This window comes from Podarcis gaigeae (genome assembly GCF_964106915.1).
Source record: "Podarcis gaigeae genome assembly, chromosome: 5".
NCBI lineage: Eukaryota > Metazoa > Chordata > Lepidosauria > Squamata > Lacertidae > Podarcis > Podarcis gaigeae.
Genome location: NC_139681.1, coordinates 64,908,996 through 64,936,509, shown reverse-complemented (window position 1 = coordinate 64,936,509; position 27,514 = coordinate 64,908,996). Strand labels below are relative to the sequence as shown.

The 27,514-nt window shown below is 45.8% G+C and overlaps 1 protein-coding gene across 2 annotated transcripts; it reads right to left on the bottom strand.

The window, feature by feature from the left end:
• Positions 1 to 6,642: 6,642 nt before the first annotated feature.
• AMOTL2 (angiomotin like 2) lies at positions 6,643 to 26,384 on the bottom strand. Of its 2 annotated transcripts, none has more exons than XM_083741826.1 (10): positions 24,695 to 26,384; positions 22,073 to 22,912; positions 18,460 to 18,727; positions 14,918 to 15,062; positions 13,716 to 13,808; positions 11,938 to 12,233; positions 11,131 to 11,423; positions 10,434 to 10,633; positions 9,867 to 10,043; positions 6,643 to 8,841 (listed from the first exon to the last, which is right to left on the bottom strand). In XM_083741826.1, exons 2-10 carry the CDS (start codon positions 22,819 to 22,821, stop codon positions 8,783 to 8,785), a joined length of 2,280 nt encoding a protein of 759 aa, XP_083597952.1. In that variant the 5' UTR covers positions 22,822 to 22,912; positions 24,695 to 26,384; the 3' UTR covers positions 6,643 to 8,782. The 2 variants fall into 2 exon arrangements, with proteins under 2 accessions (XP_083597952.1, XP_083597951.1); XM_083741825.1 differs by having other exon boundaries at positions 25,769 to 26,340.
• Positions 26,385 to 27,514: the final 1,130 nt, after the last annotated feature.

Below are 27,514 nucleotides of genomic sequence, written 5' to 3'. Positions count from 1 at the left end.
CTGGTTAACTTTCCAATGGAGTCTCTTGAGTCACCGTGATATGACTGCTTCATCATTCATTGAAGGCTAGGGCGGCGTGGAGATCATTTGTGGTCAGTGATGCAAAGCACAGTGAAGCACCAACAAAATATGTGCTACACACTCAAACCTCCTTCCCATACCACTCTTTAGACTACAGGGTAGCGTTGTGCTGTGTACTTGTTGGCCCTGACCCAGCACGGAATGCACACGGGAAAAGGTATGCACATGTGATTAACTGTGTCGAGAATGTGGATGGGATTTTCTATCTCATCAAGAGCAATGCGGTGTAGCTGGACAGAACCTGCACTCAGATGCTTATTCACACTGCATAATACCCACCATTCCTCACCAGTGAGTGACACTTCCACAAACAAGCCTTCCTTACCAGATCAAGGCACTTGTCTTTTTCAACTGTGTGAATGTTCTGAAGAATATGATTTATTACAGTTCCCTCTTTGCTTGACAATTCCTGCCAATTTTATTAAGGGGAACTACTAAAAATTAACCTGGACCTCCCTTACTAGCCTATGTTTGTCGAAGAGACCAGTTACGGCATTGGCCCTACCATTAGGTAGAGTTAGACAACTGCTCCAGGTGACAGGTGCTTCAGTGGTGGCAGTGAGATGCTGGAGAAGAGAGCTGTGTATCCTACAGATCCTGCCATGCACCAAGTTAGCTGGCTATCCTCAAATGTGATGGAGGAGGCTGTGTTATGATCAGTGTTGAAGTAATAGCTGCCTCTCTCATCAGTTTCTGCATGTAGACTAGGCAGTGACATTTTGGCCTATGCCCCAGCAGCTAAATGTCTTTGGCTGCCCATGACCAGTTACTTTTGAAAAACAGGAGTATATTGTCACAGGCTACATGCACCCAAACTTTCACATGTACATGGAAACAAGGAAGGAAATGTGAGTTGCTATTCTCCATAAACGTGATTTATGCATTTAGACTTATGACCATTTGTTGTTCTCTTTCTCTCTCTTTTTAACTACCAAAAAAAGATGGGTGACCCAGATTTCAGGATAGGAGGATCTGTTGCAACAGAGCTCAAGACTGTTGTATCTTTATCAGCTACATAGAAGAGTCAGGTGGCCATATCATATTGCAGTACCTGCCCAAATTCATCTCCCTAACCATTAGAGGCCGTTCCTCTATTATATATGATCACCCTTGGTGTTGGACCACTTACAATCATTTATTGGGCATTCCCAGAGCTACCAAGTAATCTAAAGATTCCAAAGGTCCATCTCTGAGGTAAGCAGGCTGTGGCCCAGCCAATATCTAGAGAATAAGCCACCTGAGACACCCAGGTAGTTTAAGGGGGAAAAGACAGGATACCAATGCAACAAACAGATAAACAATGTCCCCATTGCCTTTAAGAAATAGGCGAGGGCCTCCATCCCTTATTTTTATATCCAAAGGGCCAATCTTTTACACCAGGGAGGGGGAACCTGTGACCCTCTGGATGTTGTTGGACCCCAGCTGCCATCAGCCTCAGCCAGCATGGCCAATGGTGAGGGGTGATGGGAGTTGTAGTCCATCAACAATAGTGGGAGCATAGGTTCCCCATCTTTGATGTAGGTACTTATCTGGAAATAAATCCCATTGAACTCTAGAAGACTAACTTCTGAGTAGACATAGATAGTCTAGTGAAACCTAGACCTGAGCATCTTTAGTGATTATATACATTCAGAGAAACTGGCTTTTAGGACCTAGGATTAAAACATGGGCATGGGGAAGAATAGGGCTTTATAACTGGTGGGAATGATCCAGTTGCCCATTCTATCCTCCTTTCCTCTTCCCATGCATGATGCTTCTTGTGCAGGAGATTCTTGATAACAACTTCCTTTTCCGGTTGGCAGTCATCCCACAAGTGGAGAGCTGTACTCTTGGGAGGACTATGCGATAGCATTTTTCCCAGAAGATGCACGGCTTAGCAATACAATACATGTAAATGAAACCATAGGGTGACTCATGGCTTCTTCAGACCATTTCATATGAGACTCAGTAGTGAGAGGCTCAAATATGAATGAGTCTGTGCTTACTATACATGGATTAAAACTTGTAGAGCTGCTCAATAGCTGTTCCTGCTGTTACAGAAACAGTGGAGGAAGGCATTGCTTGTTTATTTCATGAAATTTATGCACCGGTTGATTGTAAACAAAAAACCCTCAAAGTGGGTCAAACATTGAAAACAACCATTAAACAATTTAAAACAACTATATAAAGCATTCCAAAAAAAATAAAATCCAATCAAAGACTATTAAAACATATCTCAACTTTCTACATGCCTGGGTAGGCTTCCCTAAGCAAAAATGTTTTTATCAGGCACTCCCTTCCATTGGCTCCCAAGACAGACAGATGTGTCAACCAATAAATGTTGTTACCGTATAAGCTTTCATGGTTTGCCCCAGAGTCCTGGGAAATGGGATTTTCCAGGGGCCATGTGTGTTAACTGTGCTTTAAGGGTATGATGTGGATGTGAACACAAAGGGTATCTCACGTTTAACAGCAGAAGAGGTGCAAAGGTGTCAGAAGCCCGGGTCTTTCAGCTGCCTTCATTTGCAAATGAGCCTCAACCTCTTACCTTAATCTGAATACCTAGTCACTTGTCACTTAATGTTCTGCTTGGCTGATGGCACATTGCTCATTTGCTTGAGCATCATGTGACAAATCTTTTATTTATTTATTTTAAAAGAAATACCGTAGATATTTCTACACACATATGCTTACATTTCATCTATATGTGGAGCACAATCAGTTTTTTAAAAGCTTTGTTTGGAGAGAGATCACTAACAGTCACAATCGGTGTCGATCAGTGTTCACCTTGGTGAAAGGTGAATGCATCAATATCACTTTGCTTGGGTCTTAAAATAGCTAATCTTTTTTTATTATTACAATAAATAAGGTTGTCCAGCTTATCACTGTTTATTTCGGAGAAGGAAAGGGCAGAAAGATTGTTTAAGCATTGTTTTCCTCTCTTCAATAACCCTGTTGGCTCCTTACTTGAATTCTTCAGGTTAATCACAGCACATACCAGGGCCAAATGCATTGTTAATAGTTACAGATTAACCACCAAGGTCAGTGTCTGCAGGATACAAACTGCTATGGCAGAGCAGAAAATGTCAGTGGACCTTAACAGGACATTTTGGACGTGTACCCTTCCCTGCAGTGGAATGCAACTGTAAACTCTATGTCTGTTTGCGCATATCGCTGAGGGCACAGCGGTTACTATCTCCACCAACTTGGTGGAATCCGCCTAACACACATATAGTGTTTCCACAGCCACACAGATTGTCCCCTTGTTATATTTATTGTGTTAACACTTAGGAGCCCAACCAGAAACTAGGCCCTCGGGACATGAAACGAAAAGGCAGCCAGTGTCTTAGCTGAATTATAGGAAGGGACGGCAACCTTTTCAGGCCTATGGACACATTTGCCATGGGCGCCAGTCACTATCTGTTTGCTGTGCACGTTTCGTAGCATAAAATGGCAGCTGCAAGGGTGTGGCATAATCAAAGATGGCTGCTGCTTCTAAAAGAGCAGAAAAAGAGACAGGAACAAAAGCTAGTACGGGCATTGTCAGGGACTGGCTGGATGACAAGGAGTGGTGGAAGGCACCAGCCAGGGAATGCCCATGGGAGATCCCGCAGGAGGAAGGCTCAGAGCTCGGGGATTGGTGGTGGGACACTGAGGAGAGGTCGGGGGAGCAGTTTGGGAGGAGGTGCTGGATACCGATGGGACAACAGGTTTAGTGAACAGGAGGAATCTGTGAGAGGGAGCAGTTCAGACTCCAAGGCTGAAGCAAAGGAGGAGGGTTAAGATATTGAATAATCTCTGGGGTCCCCTCTCCTGTTGTGACAAGCTCCCCTCCCCTCTGGTCTCCAAGAACGTGCAGGATCATGAGGAGAGCAGAACAGAAGCCAGAGGTGTGCAGACACAGTTTGAGACTGCTTGGGAGAGGAGGAACCTTAGCAGGAGTGGAAGGCAGGGACCTCCAGTCCTGGCAACTACTCTATAGGAGCAAGACCTACTGGGAAGTGTTGCTGAGCTATTATGCAGTTTACTTGAATAAAGAGCTAACTTCAGTGTCAACTGACTCTGCTGCTTCTTGCTGACCAGCATCTGACTCCAGCCCTGACAAGCATGCACCTTCATGAATGAAAGAAAGGCACTTACACCAGCCCCTGCCACACTCACTCTGAGAGTCTCCTCCACTGTTTGGATGGAAGGTGGGTGTCCAATCCCTGGAATGAAATGAAATATGGGAATGTTTCAATGTAGGGAAGGCCAAGCCAACACAAACAAGAGATGAGCAGGAAAAGCAAATCAGCTATTGTGTATCACGCTTTTTTAAAGGATATTTACTGAGACTTCACATGGGTCATAGCAAGTACTAGTGGGCAGACTGGTACCTGCAGCTGCTGGTCTGGTAACTGGATACAGCAGACTATCAAGGCACAACAGATGGTACTGGACAGCATCAACATCCCAACTGCTCAGCCACCCAGCGTTTCCAGTGCTGTTAAAGTTGCTGATGACATCCAGCATATCTTATCTATACATATAATAAAATGTAAGAGTGTTGTCACGCTGCAGTTCACTTGGTGGCAGATGGATGGTACTGCAAACTACAGCATGTTGAGGGGTTGTGGGTGGGGGACCGAGGTGGGAGACAGCCAAAAGAGGCCATGGCTCTGCTCCCCTGGCTCCTCTGCTTGCTAGGGGTCCCAGGATCCAGACCCCCAGGCTGACTGGCTCTGCTGCCGGCCACCTTCTTCCTCCTTGGTCAGCTTGGGGAGCCACTGCTGCTGCTGCTGCCAATTTGGATGAAGAATTGGGCTTGCAGAAGGAGCAGTGCAAGGAGGAGGAAGCATGGCTTGGGGGTGAAGATTCAGTGTGGATAAGGCAGTGGTAGATTTACAGGCCAGCCAGCTGGCCACCACTTCTGGCTTCCGTCCTGAGTTTCAATGGTACTACTGTCAGGAGGACTAACGCTGTGTGAAAAATGGACTCGACACATTTTTCACAGGCGTGTTATAGTGCTTTTTTATTTTGTTTAAAATATCAAAATTACAAATGCAAAGTATAATTTGGTTATGATTTCCTATACATAGTTTGTGACTTTCTATAGTTTTTATTTTTAGTGAATAAAGAGATTTACTTTCATTATATTTTGTATAAAATAGTTTATATTACAGTATTACAAGAGGGAGGTATCACATGCTTGGGGGAACCTGGAGATTTGCAGAAGTACTAAACCACCAACCCAACCCAACCTTACAGGAATCAATCTCACAAAGGCCGCTCATCATCTTGCAAGTCTTCGCATTTTAGCTGTGCTCTCCCATCACCTAGTCCTGTGCAGATCTTGTCTGGCTGCTCATCTGCCTTTTGGCAGGAAGTGCTAAACTAATGAGTGCCAAGGAATTTTCCAGTGCTGTCTCTAAAAACTTCCAGTGAGTAAGACTGCCCAACCAGGTTGTTCCACCAATTTCTCAGACAGGAAGCTTCTTCTCATGCCCAAGTCGAATCCATCTTCCCTGCACTTCAGCTCATTGTTCTGTGATTTTTGTTACATTTCCTAAGTGGTGTTATAGGAAGGACAGAGAACCTGCAAAGACCAAAGGCTATGGTCAAATCAGAGATGAGGGACCCTTGACATAGTGAAATTGGGTAGGCTCAGTTCTTCATTAGCTCCACCTTATCTAGTGCAGGTTTAGTGCAACAGCAGGCAACAAGGAAACCATCATTTAAACTTTCCCACTACCCAAGTCAGGTACAGTGATGGTGTGATATATAAATTTGAAGTCTTAATCCAGAATTTCATGGTTAATGAGCCAAGGGATTCCCTTCTCCCCAAACATTTAATTGAATGTATTAATTCTGGCCCACTAAAGCCTACCCTAAAAAAGGTAGTGAAAACAAGACCACGGTTCCAAAAGACCCACAAGCAGACTGGGGTGAGCAAGGGCAATTCTATAATTGTGGAGCTGCCAACAAGAATAACTTTTTATGCATGCCTGCAGTCTGAATATGTTGCTTGAGTAATGTTACCAACATGCTCACAGTGCATTCCAAAGAGCAAATGTAGCAAGCTGATTAGCGTGTTGGACCTGGAGACATAAATCTTTGGTGACCTTGGGGCAGTCACCTTCTCTCAGCGAAGCCTACTTCACAGGGATGTTGTGAGGGGGGGAAATGTGGAGGAGACGTATGCATAGATGCCACTGAAGTCCTTGGGCTAAGGAAGTAGGTTATGGAGTAAATCAAATCCTATACATGTCTATTCAGAAGTACAATTAAATTCAATGGAGGTTAATTCCAGGATAGTGTATAGGCTACAAGTCCATACACTTACCTGGAACTGAATTCCATTGAACACAGCACAGACTTGCTTCAGAATAGAAATGTATATGATTAGGACTGCATTATGAACCACAGAGAGAGAAAGAGGAAGTAGCTTCTCAGGTAAATTCCACCCCCAAGCTGTTTATAGAGTTTTTATGAAGGAAGTTGTGGATTGCACCCAGAAGACAACAGGGAAGCACGACAAGTGTTACAATGTGTGGATTTATTGCCCTTCCCCATCACAATGGCATAGAAAAGACAGTCTCGCAGTTTATTAGACAATATTTATTTATTATTAAAATATTGTTATACCAAGTGGAATGCTACAGCAATCTCGGTATAGGGCGGCATAATAAAACGGTCAGGTTTACGTTTAAATACTTAAGATAACTTAAAATGCACCCAAAATAAAGGGGAAAAAACACCCCTCACTGTCTTTGGCAGAAAAAAGTTCACAGCACAAAAATACTTAAAACAGGAATACCAATATTAATGCAAAATATATTAAGCTGTGTATCTTTCTCTCATAACTTTTTTTTTTTTTTTTTACTTTGTAAACAATGCACAATAACTGAACACCTTTTTACATACTTATATGAAGGGGGATTTTTTTTATTAAAAAAAAATGCAGTTGTCCAGCAAATGCACACGTTTAGCAGAGACAAAGGTGTGTGAAGGCAGACTCAAGCAAGCACCAAGGTTTGGTGAATATTGCAACTGACTACTGCCAGAAGCCAGCTGTCAGTAGGCAGGGGAGTGTAAAAGGCTCCTGCGTTGTACTGCAGATTCTGGAGTGGTTCTCGAGAAATGATATACCAGTAATCAGTCCTTGTCCAGAACCTTTTCTGAAAGGCACATTCGTGACACAAAGAATCTGCATATTCACTCGCATCATTCCCACAAATGCCCTTTTTCTCTTTTAGAAAACTACTACTAGCTGCTGGCCACATTCTCCACTTCATAAACACACAAGGCTCCAAGCACAAACCCCCACACACATACCGCACCATACTTCCCTCGCTCTCTTGAAATAGTTCCAATTCATGTCTAAATGATTTTCACCTGCAAATCAGCATCGCTCAGATCAGTGAGAGGCCCAAACCATGATCCTGCTTTCAACCACATGGCATTCTCTGCTGATGGGAATGGCCCTGGGGATCAGGGCCATTCATCCCAATACAGCTGTGCTGATCTATACCACATGGGATGCCTCTGCCTTAAAAAGAAGACAACAGCTTGGAAACAGCAATCCAGGAACAGAAGCACTTGGCTTGTGGCTGCTGTTCAAACAAAGAGCAGGGAAATTCCAGTCTGAAGCATCATGGGAAATTGCTTCAAAGGAAATGGAATCTGAAGGACTCTGAAGGCGGATATTTAACTCCGGACAAACAGGATATGAAATGGAGGAAAAGAAAAAGCAAACACTGAAGAAATTCTGAAAACAAAACAAGGAGTGGGGGGAAAACTTGTTTAAGTGATGTGGAGCAAAGAGATCAAGCAGATCCACTGCAGATATCATAAAGGGGACAGGAAGAGCCAAACAGAGGGGCGGTGGCTGAAATGTTGATTACTATTTGGGCTTGTTCTTATATAAGTTATTTACAAAAATAAAGACAGAGATGGGACCCATCTCCTCTATTCCTCTTTCCCCAGTACCTGTGACAGGCCATGTGCTATCCCCCAGGCAATGGGAACACACTGCTAGCAATCCCCAGTATCGGCAGCAGTCTTTCTGCCTGGGAGCTGAAAAGTGGACGGGGTGGGGGGAGTGGGGAGGGGAGAAGGTGCAAGGAATTCGTTCTAGCCACACCAAGCACCAGACAAACACTCTTTGCTTACAACAGCTTACACTTCAGGTCCAGGTACCTGCCAGGAGCCCAGTGATTCAGGAGTATCAACCCGTTTGGTGCCAAACCCCAGCATGGCCCCATCCCCCACCCCGCTGCTGCCCTGCACTCTGTTGGGCCATATCCAGGCAGCACGAGAGTCCCACCTGGCTTCGCCGTTTGCCTTCCCATCTCTTGGGAACGCCAGTGGCTAAGAAAGTCATGGAGCAGTTGCTTCCGTGCAAGGACTGGCCTCAGTTGATGGTGCTGCAGCTGCTGCTACTCAGTCCACTGGTGGAAGGGAGAGACCTGCCTGGGCAACCGTGAAGGCTCACAACCCAAACAGAGAGGCATGCTGCCGCCACAGCTTTATGCCTGAAAAAATCAAGGGATCGGCGTGAGGTTTTCCTTCAAGTCCTTCTTGAAAAGTCTTTGCCCTGCACGCCACACGCCATCCTAATTCTCTGAAGGCTTCCTTCGGTCCTTGCTCTCTTGGTTTGTTACCGTCCCCTGATAAGGCAGCAATCTGCTAAGGAGTGGCAAGATCTGGTCTTGTGCTTGGAGGATTCCCACTCCTCAGTTCCTCAGATGAGAATCTCCACCATGTCTGACAAGTCCACGGCTTTAGCAGCTGGCAAAATCTCTGCGAGGAAAAAGAAATACAGCCCATGTTATAACGTAAAGTGCTTTGCGGAGGAGTGCAAAGCTTTGCAAGGCAGCAGTGCAAACCATCAGTGACCTCAGTGTGTCTTCTGCAGTCGAACCTTTTATCCTAATGACAGAAACTAAGGGGGTGAGGGAGGCTCAAGAGACATCTATTGAAAAATAACTTGGCAAACAGGCAGCCCGCTGGGGGAAAAAACTTGATGGGCCAAGGCACTAAAACCTGCAGCTCTTGCCTCATGCTAATGAAACACATGTCACATTGACCTAACCATGGGCATCTGTCATTCATTCAACCCACATGTTGGAGGAGGCTGATTAAAACCAGCTCCTAGTATGAAGCTGATGCATGCCTAGGCATCTTCTCTTTGTAGGTTCAAGGCAGGGGATAAATATCTTGGGTTCACAGCTCTGGGTGTGGAAAGAGCCCCCCAACAGGTAGAGGTAAGTACCATCATCTCTGGAGTGTGGGATGGGTGGAGAGTAGGAGAAGGAAGACACTTAAGATTTCGCCTTCCTGTCTTGAATCCTCCTTCAGAACTTTTCCTCTCTGCGCCAAGCTATTTCAACAATGGGAAGTTGGGGACATTATTGTGGAAAAGGGTCTCTAAGAGACTACTAAGGAATTTAGGGAGCTTTAATCAATGGAGCCTTTCCGCATAAGCCTTTGTTTAATCTCCCCTCTCTCTCCCCTCCAAACACACTGCCCCCCACCACTTTCTGCTCCACCTGCTCCTAGAGGATAATCCTGTACCGCATTGCACGAAACTCATGATTAGTCACTATGGCAGGAATCTGGATCCTGGCATTTAGCCTGCTGAAAGCAGCTCTGTGTTCACCTCTTAGTTATGTGAACCTTGCCTGGCATCCCTGGTGGGGGGTGGGGAGGCAGTTCACAGGGTTTACTGCAAGCACAGCTATTAGCAGAGCCCATTAGGAGATTGGCAGGCACTAGGGTAGCCTCACAGCCGCACTCTGTAGGTTAGAGCAACCGCTGGCACTCACCTAGGGAATTTGCTGCACTGCCACTGCTGGCGCTGCTTTCAGGCTGGGGTTCATCACACTGAGTCCCCTCGGGTAAGCCTTCTGTCTGCGTACTCCCATCTTTGCTGCCGTGTTTGGCATGGAAGGCATGAGGGACACAAGCTGATGTGGTGGCTGCTTCTGCTGAGGCTTTGGGTGCTGGAGGAAGGAGACAAGGAGCCCCATTTAGATGAGCAAACACAATAGAAGTGAGAAGAGGTTCACAAAAGTTGAGGAGCTTTCCAAGAACAAGCCCTTGTGTGTGGTTTTTTGGGAGGGGGGGGGTCCTAGAACAGCGTGCTAATACCCTCTTCTGCATTTTATCCAGAACATGAGCATGAGCAAGTGCCCAAGCTTTGCTTCCTGAAACGGACTCCTAAGCAGCACAATAACAAGTGGGTGCTAAAGAATGCCGATTCCATATAAAATATAGCTACCATCAAGTGTTTCATGGGAAGCTTAACAGGAGCTAGTAAAAAAAACACCCTTGTATACATTCTAGATATAGACTCCCTCCCTCCGTCTAGCATCAAGCAAAGCCTCTATTACCTGGACTCCCTCGGGAACCACTTTCGCTGACAGAGGCACCTGGCCAATACTGGGTACCAGAAGCGGCAAAGATGGCAGGCACAGATTTGGCAGGCCGCAGGGAGCCCTGGTTAGCCTTGCTAGGGTCCTTGCGAGAGCGCTGCTGTAAGACTTTGATGACAGCATCTTTCTCGAGTATTTGCGCATGAAGTACTTTTAACCTGGGAAGTGAGAGGGGGGGGGAAACACAATGTGAGGAAAAAGGCGGGATGACATCAGAATATGCTTCTTTCTGAAGAATCTGAAGATGAACCCTGTGGGATCAGACCAAAGGAAGCCAATCTATTTCAGCATTCTGGTCCATCCTGAGGCCTATCCAGAAAGTAGCATGCAGCCATTAGCACTCCTAACAATGGAGAAGAACATAAAAAGATCTCTCCTGGATCAGACCAGAAGCCTTTCGGACTCTAGTTCTTCTGCAGCTCAATGGAGATTTCCCTCCAAGCCCTGTCTCTGTTTTTCCTGCTGTTGACTAGTTAAGGGACTTCTCAAAGGCACCAGGAGCACAAGCTTCCCTCTGGCATGTTTTTTTCAGAATGTAAGCAAAGAAGCCATTTTTTCAAGGCATGCAGTGCACCAAGGGGACCAATCATTCCCTTTGCATTGGGACCAGAGCAGTGGACGAGTAACCCTGTATGCCATCTCACGTAGGACTAACCTGTTCTCCATCTCCTGATGTTTGTGGTTTGCCAGCAGCAGGTCCTCATCAAAGCTGCTGTTGGGCGAGTGGCGCGGGGAGTGGTTGATGATGGTGGTGTCCCGCTGTGCGGCCGCCGTGGCAGCGGCATCCATGGCAAACTGCCTCATGGTGCACTCTTCCAGGTACTTTTGCTCCCACTTGGTCATATCAGCCTCCAGGGCCAAGATCTTCTCTTCCCTTTCTCTCAGCTGCTCAGAGAGCACGTGGGGGTTCAGCTCGGGTGATGCTCCACTAGGGGCTCCCATCTGTCTCTAGATCATCAGTGAGGAAGAGAGGCCCAAGTGAGTCTGCATTCTGGGCTACTGGTGGAAACAGCCTATCAACACACCTACAGTAATGAGTTTGGTGTTGGGAATGACCCTGAATTAACAGTGCAAACCCAAATGTGTCCACTCAGAAGTTAAGTTCCATTCACGCCACTGGGATTTATTTCCAGGTTATTGTGTATACAACCGTAACCCAAACAACTTTTGAGAATTTGGGCACTTTTAGTTTTAAAGCAATCCACATCTATTAATCGTATTATTTGTAATATTAATCTCTTCGGGATGTGGCTCCAAATTTGCCACCTGAGGCTTCAGGACCCCCAATGTTATTGGGTTGGAGATGCCACTGTTCTAATATTTTATAAGCATTTCCTTTCAAGTTACGGAAAAGTGAAATTGATGGGCATCTTTCAAGAGGAAGAAATAGGATTGCAACTCTTCAGAAATGACTAAATAGCCCCAGTTTAGAAGCACAGGGTTGCGCGGCCTTCCTTCTCACCTGCTGAGCCCGCAGCATCTTCAGCTCCTGCTCCAACCGGGTGCGGAGACGCAGTTCCAGCTGCTCGCGTTTTTCGCAGGCAGCTTGGAGCTGGCCCAGTGCCTGCTGCAGCCTCTCCACTTTTTCCACATAGGCCCGTTTCTTCCTCAGCTCATCCTCTGTTTTGGCGGCCCGAGCCTGGGCACTGCTCAGAGCCTGTTCCAGCAGCTCTGCCCGCCGGCGTTGGTCATCGTTCGCGCTGTGCAACCGTGCAACCTCCTGCTCTAGCTTCTCCCTTTCCTGCTGGTGCTCATAATCTGGGAGAGAACATGAGGAAAAGGCAAGGTCGTTACAACCAATCCATGGACATCATTGGGGGATGGGGGGAGGCAACACAGCCAAAAACCAACCACACAGTATCAACCAATACCTTTTAGCCACCACAAACTAAACCAGCCATTCAACAAGTCAAGAGAAATGGGTGTTTCCTCCATTCTTAGTAGCCATTGACCTTTAACTTGTTTAATTATTCCATGGGGTTGTGGGGGGGGGGAGGTTACATTGGACCTGTGCCCAGGAAGCTGACTGACACCATGGGGCATGGGAGTGTACCAATTTGTGCCAAGATGCTCTCTCTTATACTATGGATCCTAGGTATTAATGCCCTGATTTAGGTGTTCCCACACTGTTCGTTTTCCATGATATGATCATGATGGGGGCACCATGCACATTTCCCACAATGAACAAAAAGAAAAACCTGTGGGAACTTGGCACAGTCATCTGAAAAGCTTCAGTTATTGTGATAATTAACTGTATTTGTAGTCGCTTTCCTCACAAAAGCGAATTGCACGAAAACCAATGTATATACATGCCTAAAATAAATACTACTTAAGTGTTTGCAGTTTTATACCATGCATGTCTGGACTGGCTACAGAGCTGCCTCCCTCATACCTTACCAGGAACCAGGAGGAAAAGAGCTCTGGCAGTTCCTGCATCGGTTCTGGAGATCCCTTCCCCTCACTCTCATAACTCTGAGCAAGGGAGTGTCTTCCCAGACCACAAGAAGTGGGGTCGATATAAAGCTGAATCGATACAAGCGAAGGACTGGGGCTTGGGTCCATAATTTAGTTTCAACAATGAAGAGCCACTAACAAAGAGGCCATTGGGGTATATCCCTTTTAACTGCAGCCCTAACAAACTTATGAGGGAGTAAGTTATTTCTGAGTCATTGTGCACAGGGGATCTTGCTTAAGAATATCAGTTTTGCATTTACAAGGCCAGGAAGAAAGATCTGCTTCTGAGAGGGAGCAGGAGAAATCTTCAAGGGCTGAAGGCATTTCCTTAAGTTGGATACTGAAAACTTAAGAACAAGTATTATCCCCATCCCTTGGCAACTATCTCTCCTTTTTCAAAAAATTCAGAACAATAGCAGGAGAGAAGGAGAGAATGAACAAGTTGGGCCCAGGATTCTCAACAGAGGGAGTGTAGCTTGTGTGCTGGAACAGCCGTAACAGCCCCTGGAATGCAAAGAATCCAGGTCACACTGATGGCTGTGGTGATTAATGCCTGTAGTTTAAGTGCCAAGAACAGCTTAGCGCTCTCTGGGGAATGGCAAAAAGCTTCCAAGAGAGGATACGCCTCCTCTTCAATCTTAAAGGAACCTTTACTTTTCCTCCCTTCCCAACCCATTCACAGGAAAGCATCAGGAATAAGGACCACACTGTTAAAAAACAAACAAACCCAGCCCAACTAGGTTAGAGCTATAATCACAACAGCAGAAGCCTTTTGAAGAGACTTACTTTGCGCAATAAGTTTTGCCATAGTCCCTTGGTTCCCTTCTTGGTTTTCTTGTGCCCGGCTGGCCAGCTGCTTGTTTGCAGATTCCAACCTCTCTGTGGCAAATTGAAAGAAAATAAATAAATCAGGATTTAATTTATTTCATACAGAGGTTCGTGGAGTAATAGAAAGGAGTGGTATAACCTGTCAAGTGATGGCAGTCTGCTACCAATATGTGGTCCTCCAGATGTTGTTGGACTCCAACTCCTATTAGTCCCAGGAAACATAGCCAATGGTCAGGAAATATGGGAATTGTAGTCCAACAGCAATCTGAAAGGCCACAAGTTTCCCATTCCTGTTGCAGATGGTAATGGCAGGGTTGCTGTAGAACCAGCAACACTTTGAGTTCAAAGCCTTGGAACACTCTTACCACATTTTTTGCTTTGTTGGGTTTCTTTAGTGCCAAGGTATAGAAACTTAGGGGGAGATATCCAACATTCATTATACTAAGAGCATGCCCACAGAAATATATTGATAAGTAATGCAAGTCCATTTATTTCAGGGGGTCTACTCCCAAGCATGAATAATGTCTGATATTACCCAGGGTATTTAATTTTTTTTTTATCATGTGGCTTCCAGGGTCTACCAAGCTAAACAATGCAGGCTGGAAAGTTTTCCAAACAATGGTTTGGAGGACTGGATAAGCCATGGGCTTGCACGCTCTTCTGCTCTCATGTGCACAGCTTCCCTCTTTATTGTCAGCTCATAGCTAAACAGATTCCCATAGGCATACACACTGCAAAATCACAACTGGAAGCCCCACAATTTAACAGACAAGATAGAGAAGTCACATGCAAGAGGAGGAGGAAATGCATTAAGTCTGTAGCTCATTCACAATTATATGAATAGAGTCAGGGCCTCTTGAGAGCAGACATGCAATTCGACTACCTGCCTAAGGAGTTTGTTTTAAAGCAGGAGTGGCTAAACTGTGACACTCCAGATATTGGCAGACTCTGAGGTTTTATCAGTCTCAGTGAGAATGGGCAATGGACAGGCATGATGCGAGTTGTAGTACAACACCTGAAGGTCCACAGATTCCCCCATCTCTATTTTAAAGGTATACAGGATTGGAAGCTTCAGTCATGCATGCATCTTTCTTATAACAAAAATTTCCTCTACACAGATATTGGGACCAAGGTATACTAGGCCATCTCTGTCATCTTACCTTTCAGATCTCGGTTGAAGTCCTGCAACCGCCGCATCTCTCCATCCTTCTTGTTCCTCATTGCCTTCTCCAATGCCTCTCTCTTAGAAGATGCCTTCATTAGGTTTTCATAGTCTTCTGAAATTCGCTGAATCTCTGTTTCCAGCTAAAGAAGACAGCAAAGAGACTTTAGTTAAAATGAATAGTCTGTATGAGAAGATATATGAATGCCCCTTAGTGATAACTGCTAAAGATATGTACTTTGCACACTGAATGGGAATATAGGCAACCATCTCTTAATAACTGGAACTTGGGTTCTGAATATGGATTTGAATTTTGTAGGCTGCTTTGATTCATGAAACAAATAGGCTCAGGAAGGCGAAGCACAGGAAAAGCATGAAAAAATAGCAAGGCATGAATAAAATGTAAGATGCAATATACAGGGAGACGTTGCTTACTATGTACCTGTCCCAAGATGCTTTCTGAGCAAAATCTTGTCCTTTTGTTGCCAGATTGGTTGTTAATAATACTGCTCCATTACAGCAGTATTTTGCATGTGAATGTTACAAGCAATTAATGGAAAAATATTTACTTTTAAAAAGTTGAGACTTTTGAATTTGGAGTAAATGGACACCCTCACTAAATACAAATTCCAGGAATTAATGAGACAACTCAAGGCCATTAAAGGGTTTCAAAGCAGTTTAAAGTTTGTATGGGACACTTAATTTCATGTATGATACATACACACACACACACACACACACACACACACACTCTTGCCTTCTCACCCAGATATGCAACTAAAATACCAGCCCCAAAAGCTCTCAATGTTTCTGGATTCCACTCCAAGATAAATCAAACAAGCCAGTGTGCAATTCGGATTTCCTAAAACACTTGCGCCCCATGCTCTGCTGCTTTGCTCAGCTATCTAGCATAAGCTGGGGCTTGAGCTCTCAGCAGTTAACAGGGCTTGGCGCTTATTTTGAAAACAAGCAATAAAATTCATCCCCATCACCCTCCCTCTGTTTCTCCCAGAGAGGCTATCAGTGCTAGACAAATCCAAATGGTGCTTGTATATTCTGCACTCTTTCCTTTCCTTTCCTTTTCTCTTCCCTCACCCCTACCCCAGTACCAGCTGGCAGGGTCCTGACATCCAATTATGTGTTCCATTTTTACCCCTTTCCTTTGCAGGCTTGGCAAATTCCCTCTGCATCCCCACCTCTGTAGCCCTGGCACGTGCCCCTTACAGTCCCCAAATAACTAGCTAGTTCAAAAGGGAGCAGTCTCACCCTTGGCTGAAGCTGGGACACAACAGGCCTCTCCTTGTGCGCCTTTGCACAAAAGGCTTTCTGTGACTCGCCTTAGTGCAGACCCCAACAGGGAGGGCTTGATAGGGAGAGGGCACAACTGCTAATAGAGGTGGTGAATGGACTCTTTTCTATGCACTCAACAACTGCTGCAGCTTAAGACCTGTTGTGTGCTGTGGTGCTTGTGCTCCACAGCTGCTTAATGGGGAGGGGGGGTGTGATTAAACAAAATTAAGGGAGATGTATTTTCACGACAGCTGTTCTGGGGGACAAAAGACAAGAGTCAAAGGATTTCAGGAAATGCTCCTGAAGACAAGGCTGGGGTTGTGAGGCATTTTCTAGGGAGCATCAGGACTGCTCCCAGCCACAATGTCTGGTTCATAATGGCCTGGATGTACACTTTCACTACAGCATACCCTCCAACATTTCTCTGATGAAAATAGGGATGTCCCATTCCATAATAATTTTACTATTTATACCCCAGACACTCTTACTGGGTTGCTTTCAACATATATAAAAACAACAAAAGATTAAAAAAAACCTTCCCTATGCAGGATTGCCTTCAGACAGCAATGAAAATAAGGACATCCTACCATACCCTCCAACATTTCTCCAATGAAAATAGGGACGTTCTAAGGAAAAGCAGGACATTCTTGGATCAAATCAGAAACCAGAACGGCTTCTTTAAATCAGGGACATCCCTGGAAAACAGGGACACCTGGAGGGTCTGCTACATCAAGGGGACCAGTTTGAGGCCCATACTCCCTTTTAGGAAACCTCTTGAGAGCCGCATGCCTTTGACGGCAGGACCAGGGTCAAAATTGGGCTAAGCAACAAATGTAAATTTTAGCTTTGTACAGTAGACTAGAAACACACCCATGGTTCTATCCTGCATCCATGCAAGCAAGTAAGTAAGCAGGATGCATTATCAGAGTTCCAAGTAACATTCCAACCAAGCAAAAACACCTGGGGGGCGTGTAGAGCAGGACTAGTAAAGTGTATAAACAGGGAGAGTTCCAAGGGCCACATGTGGCCCCCCCCGGCCCACACTTATGGGCCAGAGCTTGTTGACATGACTACCTTCCTTAAAAACTGAGCCAGTTCTCTGCAGCTAGTCCTAAAATCATACTGGGAGATACAAGCTAGCTCTCTAGCCCTATTGGAGAGGAGAAACACTAAGAAAAAATTCCAACTTTAACATTCCTAGTTCTTTCAACACAGTATGCAAAGAAAGCAACTTTAGCTGTGAACCTTTCCTACAGTTTAAAAGCAACCCTCCTGCCATAGCTCTCCTACAAAAACTGGTGCCCTCCAGACCTTCTTTGCTTCAATTTTGCATACTGAATATGTATGTTGAGGATATAAAATTATTCCATTGATTTTAGGCTTCAAAGAAATTACATTTGTCTGTTTTAATTGTGGACGAAAACCTATGTGCTTATGCTCTGTAATTTTATGTGATATATTGTCCCCTTTCCTATAGCTCCTGCTTGGATTTTTAAATAAATAAAATATCCAGCATCCTGAGTTGCTTCTTCTCTCTTTTTTTTCTGGTTTGCTACAGTTCCCAGCATCCTCAGCCAGCATGGCTGATGGTAATAGATGCTGCACCTCTGGGAGGAGTCATGGTGGGGAAGGCATGTTTGCAGTCTTGCTACCAGCTATGTCAACTTAGAAGAGAGGCAGTCAAGAAGTGGCTTTAAGGAATCCATTTCTTATGCCAAACAATGGATTTAACCTCTAGAGCAGCAGCTGCGACTCTTTCTCAGTCCATCATGGGCAACCTCCCAGAGGTTACAGGTCGGTGGTGAGTGGGGCCAGAGACAATAGTAGGTGGAGCAAAGAATGCAATTGTTACCTTTGTATAGTGGGCTACATTCCACTCATACAAGACCAGAGGCTTCCACAAACACCCCCATCCTCCTCTCCACCCTCCATCCATCCAGACAAGCAAGCAGCAGCATCACCACTCAAGGCTACATTCCAGCTAAGCAAATATACCAGATGAGAGAGCACCACAGACCCGGTGAACAGTACAGCCAGACAACACTTGGAAGACCAAGATGGCTGCATCAGACCCTGCCCCTTGGGCTGGACGTTCCTCACCCCAGCTCTTGCACCTTGAGGAGCAATTGTCAGGCGTGGAGTATCTTGCCTGGAATAGATGCAACCCATAAGGGGGTCTGCATCTCTTGCAAGTGCTTTGGGTCGAGTGAGCTCCTCAGAAAACGACAGCTACTATGCCTGCTCTTTTACCTTCTGTATGCAGCTGGCTTTTTCGCCGTAGTTTTCCACTTCCCTCCGCAGCATCTCGTTTTCCCTGCGGAGCTTCTCGTTCTCTCTCAGCAACGTCTCGTTGTCCATCAACACGGCTTTCATTTGGGACAAGTGGCTACTGGCAGAAGCAGCCTGGGCTGACATAAGAGCCTCCATCCCAGCAGGAGTGAGAGACCCCAGGGGACTATGGCACAGGGCAGCCTGTTGGTGGGGCAGGTAGGCTTGGGACATCTGGGCCTGCATCACTCTATAAAGAAAGCAGAGATGAAGGAATTAAAGGCAAGCACACCTTGGGCAAGAAGGCCTGAGCACTGATTTTTGCAGCAGTACTGTGCAAACCCTAGTTCCAAGCAGGTACCTGATGCACTCAAATGAACACCCCAAAATACTAGGCCTCAAGGATACGGCTACTTGAACTTATTGCTTTAAAACCTAATGGTACAGGGACTTTTCACATTGACTTTTCACTAACAGTATAATCCTATACATGTTCAGTCAGCGAAAAATCCATGAGGCTTACTCCCAAGCTCAGCAATTCAACTAAATTCTTGCTAACACAATGGGATTTCCACCCGCCTTCCTGTGTGCACCCTGAACCATCATCCTGCCTGCACCCTGGAGGAGAACTTTCCAATTCACAAGGAGAAATGTCACAATACCGCTACAATGAATACCACTCCAAGCGTCTGGGGAAGCAAGCCAGATTGTTTTAGACTCCTATTGTATTCCCTCATAAATTACTCTTCCCACTTCCCCACCCAGGGTTATAGGAGGCACATCAGCGAATTATTATAGGCAGAAAAGATTCTTGAAGACCTCCCAATTTATTTTTTGAGAAAGACACAGCCCCTATTTCATAAGACATGGACTCTATGGCATCAGTCAGTGCCAACCACTGATTTAAAAAATGTAAATTTTCACTGGCCAAGTTTGACTGTGAAGGAAAGTGAGGGTCAATCAGAATAGTTAAGAGGAGGATAAGAACCGGGGTAAAGAGGAGTCCATGTTTAAAGCCATAATATTTTCACAACCATTGCATCCTTACAAGCTATTCCTTCCCAGACTCCCTGTGTTTGTAGAGCAAACATGATCTCACTCATCATTTGGCACATGTTTAAAACACAGAGGAGTACAGAATTGTGTTGAAAGAAGCAGCCGCTCACCACAAACTTTTACAGCTCCTGGCATTAAAGAAACCAGTATTTTGATTCACAATGGAATATATATTGCACAATCCATAAAGGAGAATGTGCCAGTTTGAAAAATTTGTATACATTAAGATTAATTTATTATTCTGCAGATTTGATTGATAATTCTGTGGCAGCTAAGATTACTACTGAAGTTACTTGTAACTGGATGCTAAATGCATTTACTTAGGCTACAATCCTAAACACGTTAGAGGAAAACCCACTGAACACAGTAAATATGCATAATATCATGTTGTCAGAGAAGTAAGCTAATTTATGTCAATGGGTGAGCGTCAATTGTGACGGTATATACCTATGGTTACTCAAAAGCAAGCCCCATTGAGTCCAATAGGGCTTACCCTGATTAAGCTACAGTCCTCTCCATAATTATTTTGAAGTATGGGGAGGACTGCAGCTTAATCTGAGTATGTTCAAATGGTCAATAAAAACAAATTTTGTGAACTTGTTTAAATGCTCATTATCTGGGTGCAATAATCAAGTATGGCCTGAGAATATGAAATGGGCAATTTAGTAAATCTAGAAGAATCCATGATATGCACAAGCCTGACTTTTTTTTTTAAAGGGGTTGCTCACAACTCAAACATCTGCAGAATGACAGCTTGAAATTCTTAGAATTCAAATGGCCACTTTCCTGGGGCCTGAATGGGAAGGTGTTGTCCAAGAATATATGATTTCATCTGACTGAGGCTTATTCAGACATTCTTGTGAAGTGATCTTGGAGCAAGCAAGAATAAATGCACCTTCCTCTCAGCATGTAGCCACCACCCTCTCCTTTTGTTCCCCTGGAAAGAGGCTTATTTCCTGTCTCCAACATTATCTCTTCCTGTCAGCATTCACTACCATTTGCCTCACAGAAAGCAAGCCATGGTTCTGTTCCCAGTCCCCACCCCATGCTTCTATAAAGGGGCTGCCTTTAGCCAGCAAGTCACAAACTGTGGCAGGCAGCTGTGAAGCCAGCTATAAATGTCCTAAGACATCAGTAGAAATAGAATATTCCTGAGCAAGTAAGTCTTTCATAAGACCACTTCAGAATGATGTACAATGCCGAAGATCAATCTTCAGCATACTCATATAGTATGGCAGTGCAACTCACAATCTTGGAAGGGCAATGGCATGTTAATGAGATAGGATAAGTCCCCCATTTTCATTTTTGTTCAATTTTTTTTATTGTTTTTATAAAATATTTTTTAAACAGATAAACAAACATAAATCTCAACCATATTTAAACCAAACTTAGTAACATTGTTAAGTGACTTCCTCGTATCCCCCTGGTTGAATTTCAGTGTATATCATTTTAACGGTTTTCCAAAACTAGTCCCCCATTTTCAAGGCAGGGCAGACTTTAGTCACCTCGGTTCCACCTCTGAAAACACTCATCACTTACCACCCTCTAACCAGAAAAGGTTTTGCAAAGAACCACATGCAGTTTCTGCTAAGCAGAACATGGTTGTATTTAAAAACCCTTAATAAATATTTTATATAAAAAAAAAGAACATGGTTGCTCTCCTTTCCCACCTTGCTTACATGTGTCCTAGATTTAATCTCGCATATACCATCTTCCTAAATATGAAGCTGTACACGGTACAGGAAGAAAAGCAACTCTTTGACTCCTCCCCATCATTTTGTGCATGATTTGATTGGCTAATGGTGAAGCCCTGACCCGCCCTATCCCAAAACAAAGCCATGTGAACTTTGAGCCTTTTCACTTAGTTACTTCATAGCTGAGGCTAAAAGTCAATGAAGCAACCCTCTTCTCTTTTGTAGGGTGCTTCGCTCCTTCAAATATTTCTATAACCTGCAGCTTCTTTGCTTCCCTGGGACAATGGGCATCTTTAGGCAAATGTCCATCTCTTTTGCTTTGCTACCTTTGTGGGCAATGAAGGTGGTTCCCATATCACTCAACATTCACTAGTACCTCCTTCCAAAGTAAAGGGTATAGGGTAGTATATAAATTCAAATCAATCAATCAATCAATATCAATCAATCAGAACCAAACATTCAAGCCCACAATTAAAAGTAAATATGGAAAAACAACAGCACTGGAAGCTAGTTTATACCTCTCAAGCTGTTCAGGTACACAAATTTTTGAGTCTGTTATCTCCCATCTACCACATCCCACTTCTATTCATTCCATTTCAAAATCACTTCCATTCTTGGAAAAAGGGAAGGTACTTTCCAACCAAAGGAACCGGAACAACCATGCAAAGCAACTTATCAGTTCTCTTCAAGCACCTTCCGAACACTTGCCAATCATGAATTTCCACCCTTGTGTCAACTGCATGACTAACCCAGTCCACCACCTAAGTCTTTGTGGAATCATCCCATCTTTCACCAACATCTGAAACACACGAGGGTGTGTAAAGAGCAACAGTGTGATTGGTTACCTGATTTCAGGATGCTGAAATGCTGGGCCTTCTCTGAAGTGATGCCTGGGGTCTGGGAGGTAACCCCCTGGTGCCTCCTGCGAAGGGATGACATAGGGGTATTCTGGAGGAGGCCCTCGAGATTCTGCTGCCTCAGAGGGCTTCCCTCTAGGGACAGAGAGATGGTGGTGCCTAGAGAGCTGAGGGTAGCTGTGAGAGGAGCTCATGTGGTTCTGAGCTTTGGCTCCGTTCCTCTCAAGTGACATCTGCAGGAGCCGTTCACTGAGCGACCTCACATGTCCATGCTTCAGCTCCTTCAGCGACTCATCCTGGTGTGGGCTGCTGGCGTCCGAGGTGTAGGCCCTGCGTTGCCCGCCTTCAGCGTGCGCCCCGAGCGCGGCAACCCCAACCTGCTGGCCTCGTTGCGAGGCGTAATACTGAGAATGCGCTTTCGCCTCCTCGTAGGTGGGTAGCTCCTCTCCCTTGTGCTGAGGCTGGTAGAGGTGGTACATATTGTTCTCCAGGTAGAAGTGGTCGCCATGGTGCTCCTGGCCCTGTGGCTCCTGCCGTGTGGACTGCTGAACCATCTGGCTCTCCTCCTGGGTGAGGCTCTCAAGGGAAGACCGTGGGCTGCCACCGCTTCCTCCTCCACGCAGGGCCTGCTGCTGTATTGCCAGGAGAGTGCGGTTCTCTGTGAGGTTGCCATACCTCAGCTGCTCCTGGATGAGGCGGTGAAGGACAGTCCCAGAGGAATCCTCAGCTGTCCTCATTCTCAGCTAAATTGGCTGCCCACAAGCGCTTTTCAAAGGTACAGAAGATACTATCCCCGGAATCTAACAGTGACGGCCCAGCCAAATGATCCTAAAAGTGAAGAGAACAAGAGTCAGTAGGGATAGAAAGCACTGCTCATTTGAGTCTGCAGGAAGAAATCCTTCCAGTTTTCCATCTTGAGATTTAAGGGACTAGGACCTGGTTTTTAAAAAGGTCACATGCCCCTCATGAAGGCCACCTAAGCTAACAGGGTTGTTGTGAGGATGAAATCACATATCATTACATGTTTCTTGGAGAAAAGCTGGGATGACAGCATGATAAACATTAACTAGTTGTTTGTTTTAATTGCTCATTTATATCTGATGTGTGTCTTTCAGAATTCTTGGGGTAAATGCCATAAATAAATGTGTCTCAAATAGGGCTTTCTTCCATCTGTTCTTGGGCTTTGTAGGACAGCAATCTATTGAAGATCCTGTGCATCTCCATTCAGAAGAAAGTCTGGTTTCAATGGGACTTTCTCCCAAGTAAGGATGCAGAGTATCACAGCTAAACTGTGGGGTATGAACAAAGTGATGTGCTCTTTTCAAATCTAGTTTTTCCTAACAACAACCTTGTTAAGCAGGCCAGGAGCAAAGAAGCATGATTGACTCAGTAAACATCAGCCAACAAGTTACAATAGTAATCTAGAAGTTGCAGGCTGCATTGGTTCTATAACAGTTCTCAAGGTCATATTTCAGAATGGCAAAGAAGGTCAAGTATCATGTATAAGGTGTTCCCAGAAGGCTCATTCCCATTTAGGCAAGTCTGTTACCTGTTTAACAATCATCCTACCATTAGCAATATCCTAAAAAGAGACCATCTACTAAACTGTCTGCAGAAAATCTTTCATCGGTGAGGAGTCACAAGTCACTCAACCGACACACAAATATTTTACTCAATGCCAGAATGAAAATCAGAGCATGAAAATGGTCTCTGGGTAAATTCCAGTTAAACATTTGTTTCCTTTAAATGAGAACAGAAACCTCACAAAGAAGGTATTGTCGGTGCTGCAGAGCGGCCAGTAGTTGCAGTTGCTACAGGGTGGCTCCACAGCTGGAAACCAATCCATGTCCTCTAACTTACCTTCTGATGCACAGAGACTGACTCCGGCCAAGGAAAGGCACTCTGCACATGACCAAAGGCATTAGCGTAAGCAATATTTTAAAACTGCATGGTGCCAATGGCTCAACTACCAGGGTCACAGAAAGGGCAAAGCCAATTCCAATGAAAGCATGCTCTAGTTTACCTTAGTAAGCTATTTGGGAAACAAGGTCCTGTAAGGGAAGTGGGGAGACGGAAAACGAACAGGAGATGGCTAATTCTGTTCACCCACCCTTCCATCCTGTAATGCCATTCTGCAATGCTATATTAAGTCCTTGTACTGTAAAGAGTTGAGATTAATTGCATAGGTGAAACCTATCCCAAGTTAATAACCAAATGGAGAAAAAGAGGGGGTATTAACAAGTAATTTTTGCAGATTAATTGAATTGCAAAATTTTAACAACCAGACATTATTGGGTATTTCTGTAGCACATTGAATAGGACAAGCTGCTTCATGGTTTTTAATTGCACTCATTTTATGAGCTCCATAACTATTTTCCAGGCAAGGGGGCTTAACGAAGGGAATAAATATTTCTACTGAACTTTGCAGTGTATAAAGTCTGAGACACCATTATCTTGATGCTAAATTCCAGAAAGGGTCAAACATGCCAGAAGTACTTTTTTTTTGCAGCAAATGTTAGCTTATTTCTTTTTAAGGAGAGTTCACTCCTTAAAAGGTGAAGAATAAACGACGGAGCAATCCAGGCATGTCCATCGGAAGTTAAGACTCACCGAGCTCAATGGAGCTTAGTCCTAGGAATGGGCGCACAGCTTTTAGCCTCAGGCTGCAATCCTATGCACGCTTCCCCGGCACTGCTTTGCTAGGCTGCTCGTCTTTAAATGCCACCAGCCTCTGAGTGCTTCCTTATCTTAACTATCTGCGACAAATTCTACGCTCCTCTCCCGTGGAAAAAATGCAAAAAGTCTCCCTAAGCAGCGGCAGCCAAGGCCAGGATCCCGCCGCGCCCTCACCCGTCGCCGTCCTTCCAGCCCAAATGCATGTAATGGAGAGCGATCGCCCGAAGCGCACTCAGCAGATTGCCATCTGCGCAGTATTTCGAGTTTCCCCTGCCTCGCTGCCCGCTCTTTGTTTTCCAAATAGTTCTGCCCTGACATCATCGGGGTTTGGATTGCAATTAACATTCCTGCGAAGTGAGAGCGAGAGCTCCGGGCTCCGGGAAGCAGCGGCCAGCGGCAGGCCAGACAAAGCCAAGGCGGCCGCGCGCGAGAGGGATGCCCCTAGCAGCACCTGCCCGCCCAGCCCACGCGCGCCCCCCAGCCCCAAGCAGCAGCACCCTGGTCCCACCCACGCCTGGAAACGTTACCTGCCCGCGCAAGAGAGATTCGGGCAAGGCGAACCGAGAATGAAAACAACCTAGGAAAAGTCTGGGGAGATTTTTTTCTCTCTTTTTTTGGTGGGGGGAGAGGACACCAGAAGGAGGCAAGGAGCTGAAGGGAGACGCACCTCCAGATCAAAATTTAGGAGGGAAAGCCAGAAAATTTGTCCAAGGCAAAGCAAACAGGGTAATCGCTTTGGAGGTGTCTCCCCCCCCCCCCGTTTTATAGCAAGAGTTCGGGTTTTGGATGGTTTGATCTCCCACCAGTGTGTCACCAGACAGTCGCCACGGTGAGAGCCGACTCCAAATGCGGGGGAAGTTGGCCGCTGCTGCTTGGCGGTCTCCAGCTATGCCGAAGGACATATGTCACACAGCCATTCTCGGTCTCTCTCTCTCTCTCTCTCTCTCTCTCTCTCTCTCGCGCGCGCTCCCCTTACTTGCAGTCGCTCCCGCGTGGCGCGGAACTTACCGGACCATCGCAGCCCCACAATGGCTTCGGGCTAAACTGCGGGCTCGGTTCGGACCCGCTCTTAGCGCCGGGCAGGAAGCGGGGGCTCAACCCCAGCAAATGTCCGGCTCCGCGGCTTGCGCGCTCCTCCTGGCTTCAGCGCCTGAGTGAGCCGAGGGGGTGCATGTAAAGCCCCGCGCAGCGCCTGCCTGCGTCCGCCCCTGCTGGAAGGAAGGCAAACTGAGCGCACAGCCTGCCTCCGCCAGCTGTAATGAGAGCCGGGGAGGCTGGGCCGCGCGAAGAGGCTGCTGCTGCTGCTATGCCAGGAATGCGAGAGCGCCAGGTCCGCCTCCCCCCACTCCGCGATCAAAAGCTGCTCGCTGCAAAGAGAGGCTTGTCGAGGCGGCTCGGCAGCCTGTTCGCTCCTGCGGTTGCGATTAACGCCGGAGCCCGGGAGGGGGCGCGACGCTGCGTCCCCACTAGCCGTGCAGCTCAGTCGGCGCGCGCCGCGGAATAATAGCCTGACGCCTCGCTGTGCGCAGGAAGGAGGCCGCGAATGCGCTGGGAATGTTCATTTGCTATCTATTCTAAATTGGCTGAGGGGCGCGCAGATATTAGGTCGGACTCCAGAGTGTAAAACTCGCCTAACTTCCCCAGTGCCTCCCATTGCTTAAGCCTCTCTCCCCCCCACTCCAACTCAGCTACGTTTTCTTCTAAAAGAGGGGTAGGGGGGCTTGTTTTGTGAGGAGTTCCCAAAAATAAATTAGTTGCTCCTGGCCGTTTCTAATACATCTTCCAGACAGCGGAGTTCCCCCGCAGCCAGTTTATTTAAGACCATTACTGTACAGTTTAATAGAGGAAATATATTTAAAGCAATACGCAGCAAGTTTTTAAAAATGCACCAATGACAAAAATATGCAATGAAACCTTCAACACAAACTGCCAATAAAGTATCAGTACTGTAATTGAGTACTGATAGTAACCGCCTCTCACTGACCACACCACTCAGCCTCTTACCAGACCACAAACTCACCAACTATTGCATGAACAAAGCTGAACTGGTCCCCTGAACTGGCTGAGGGTAGAGTTTGCTTTTATGAGATTTGTCAGGCTGCCCACAGCTATGTCCTATTCAATCAATAAGCTGCTCTTCACACACCCAGCTTAGGGGGTTGAAAGGGGTGGAGTTGCACAAATGCAAAAAGATAGCAAATATGACTCCTTCCACTCACAGTTCTTCCTCAACTTTCTACACTCTCCTCTTCCAGCTGTTTTGGAGAGGATCCCAAATTTTGGGGTTCCTGCTGTTTCCCTGTCCTTTGGCAAGGCTGCTTACTTTTCTGGGCAGGCCTCAAGATCTGATGGCAAGGCCTCAGGCTTACTACAGTTGTGCCCCATTCAGCAATCCATCAGCTGCTGAAAACATCCAATTCCAGACTTAGCAGAGAGGGAAGATACTCCATGCAAAAAAGTACCCACCAATGTAGAGCTTTGTGACAGCAACTTTTAGACTCTAGTGTGCTGCTTAGGCTAGCAAGGATTGGCCCCGTTTCCCCTGTGGCTTGAGTACATTGTCAGGCATCCTGAATCAGCATATCTGACCCTTGAAGATATCTGGATGTACCCCAACAGTAATGGCATCTCTAAGGGCGACACTAGTAAGCGGATAAAGAAGGTTGTAAAGAAACAACGGAGCCAGTAGAGGGGGATGTGTGTAACCAGCTTTGCCACACTTGCCCTTGCATTAATATTTGCTTCTGATTTTGG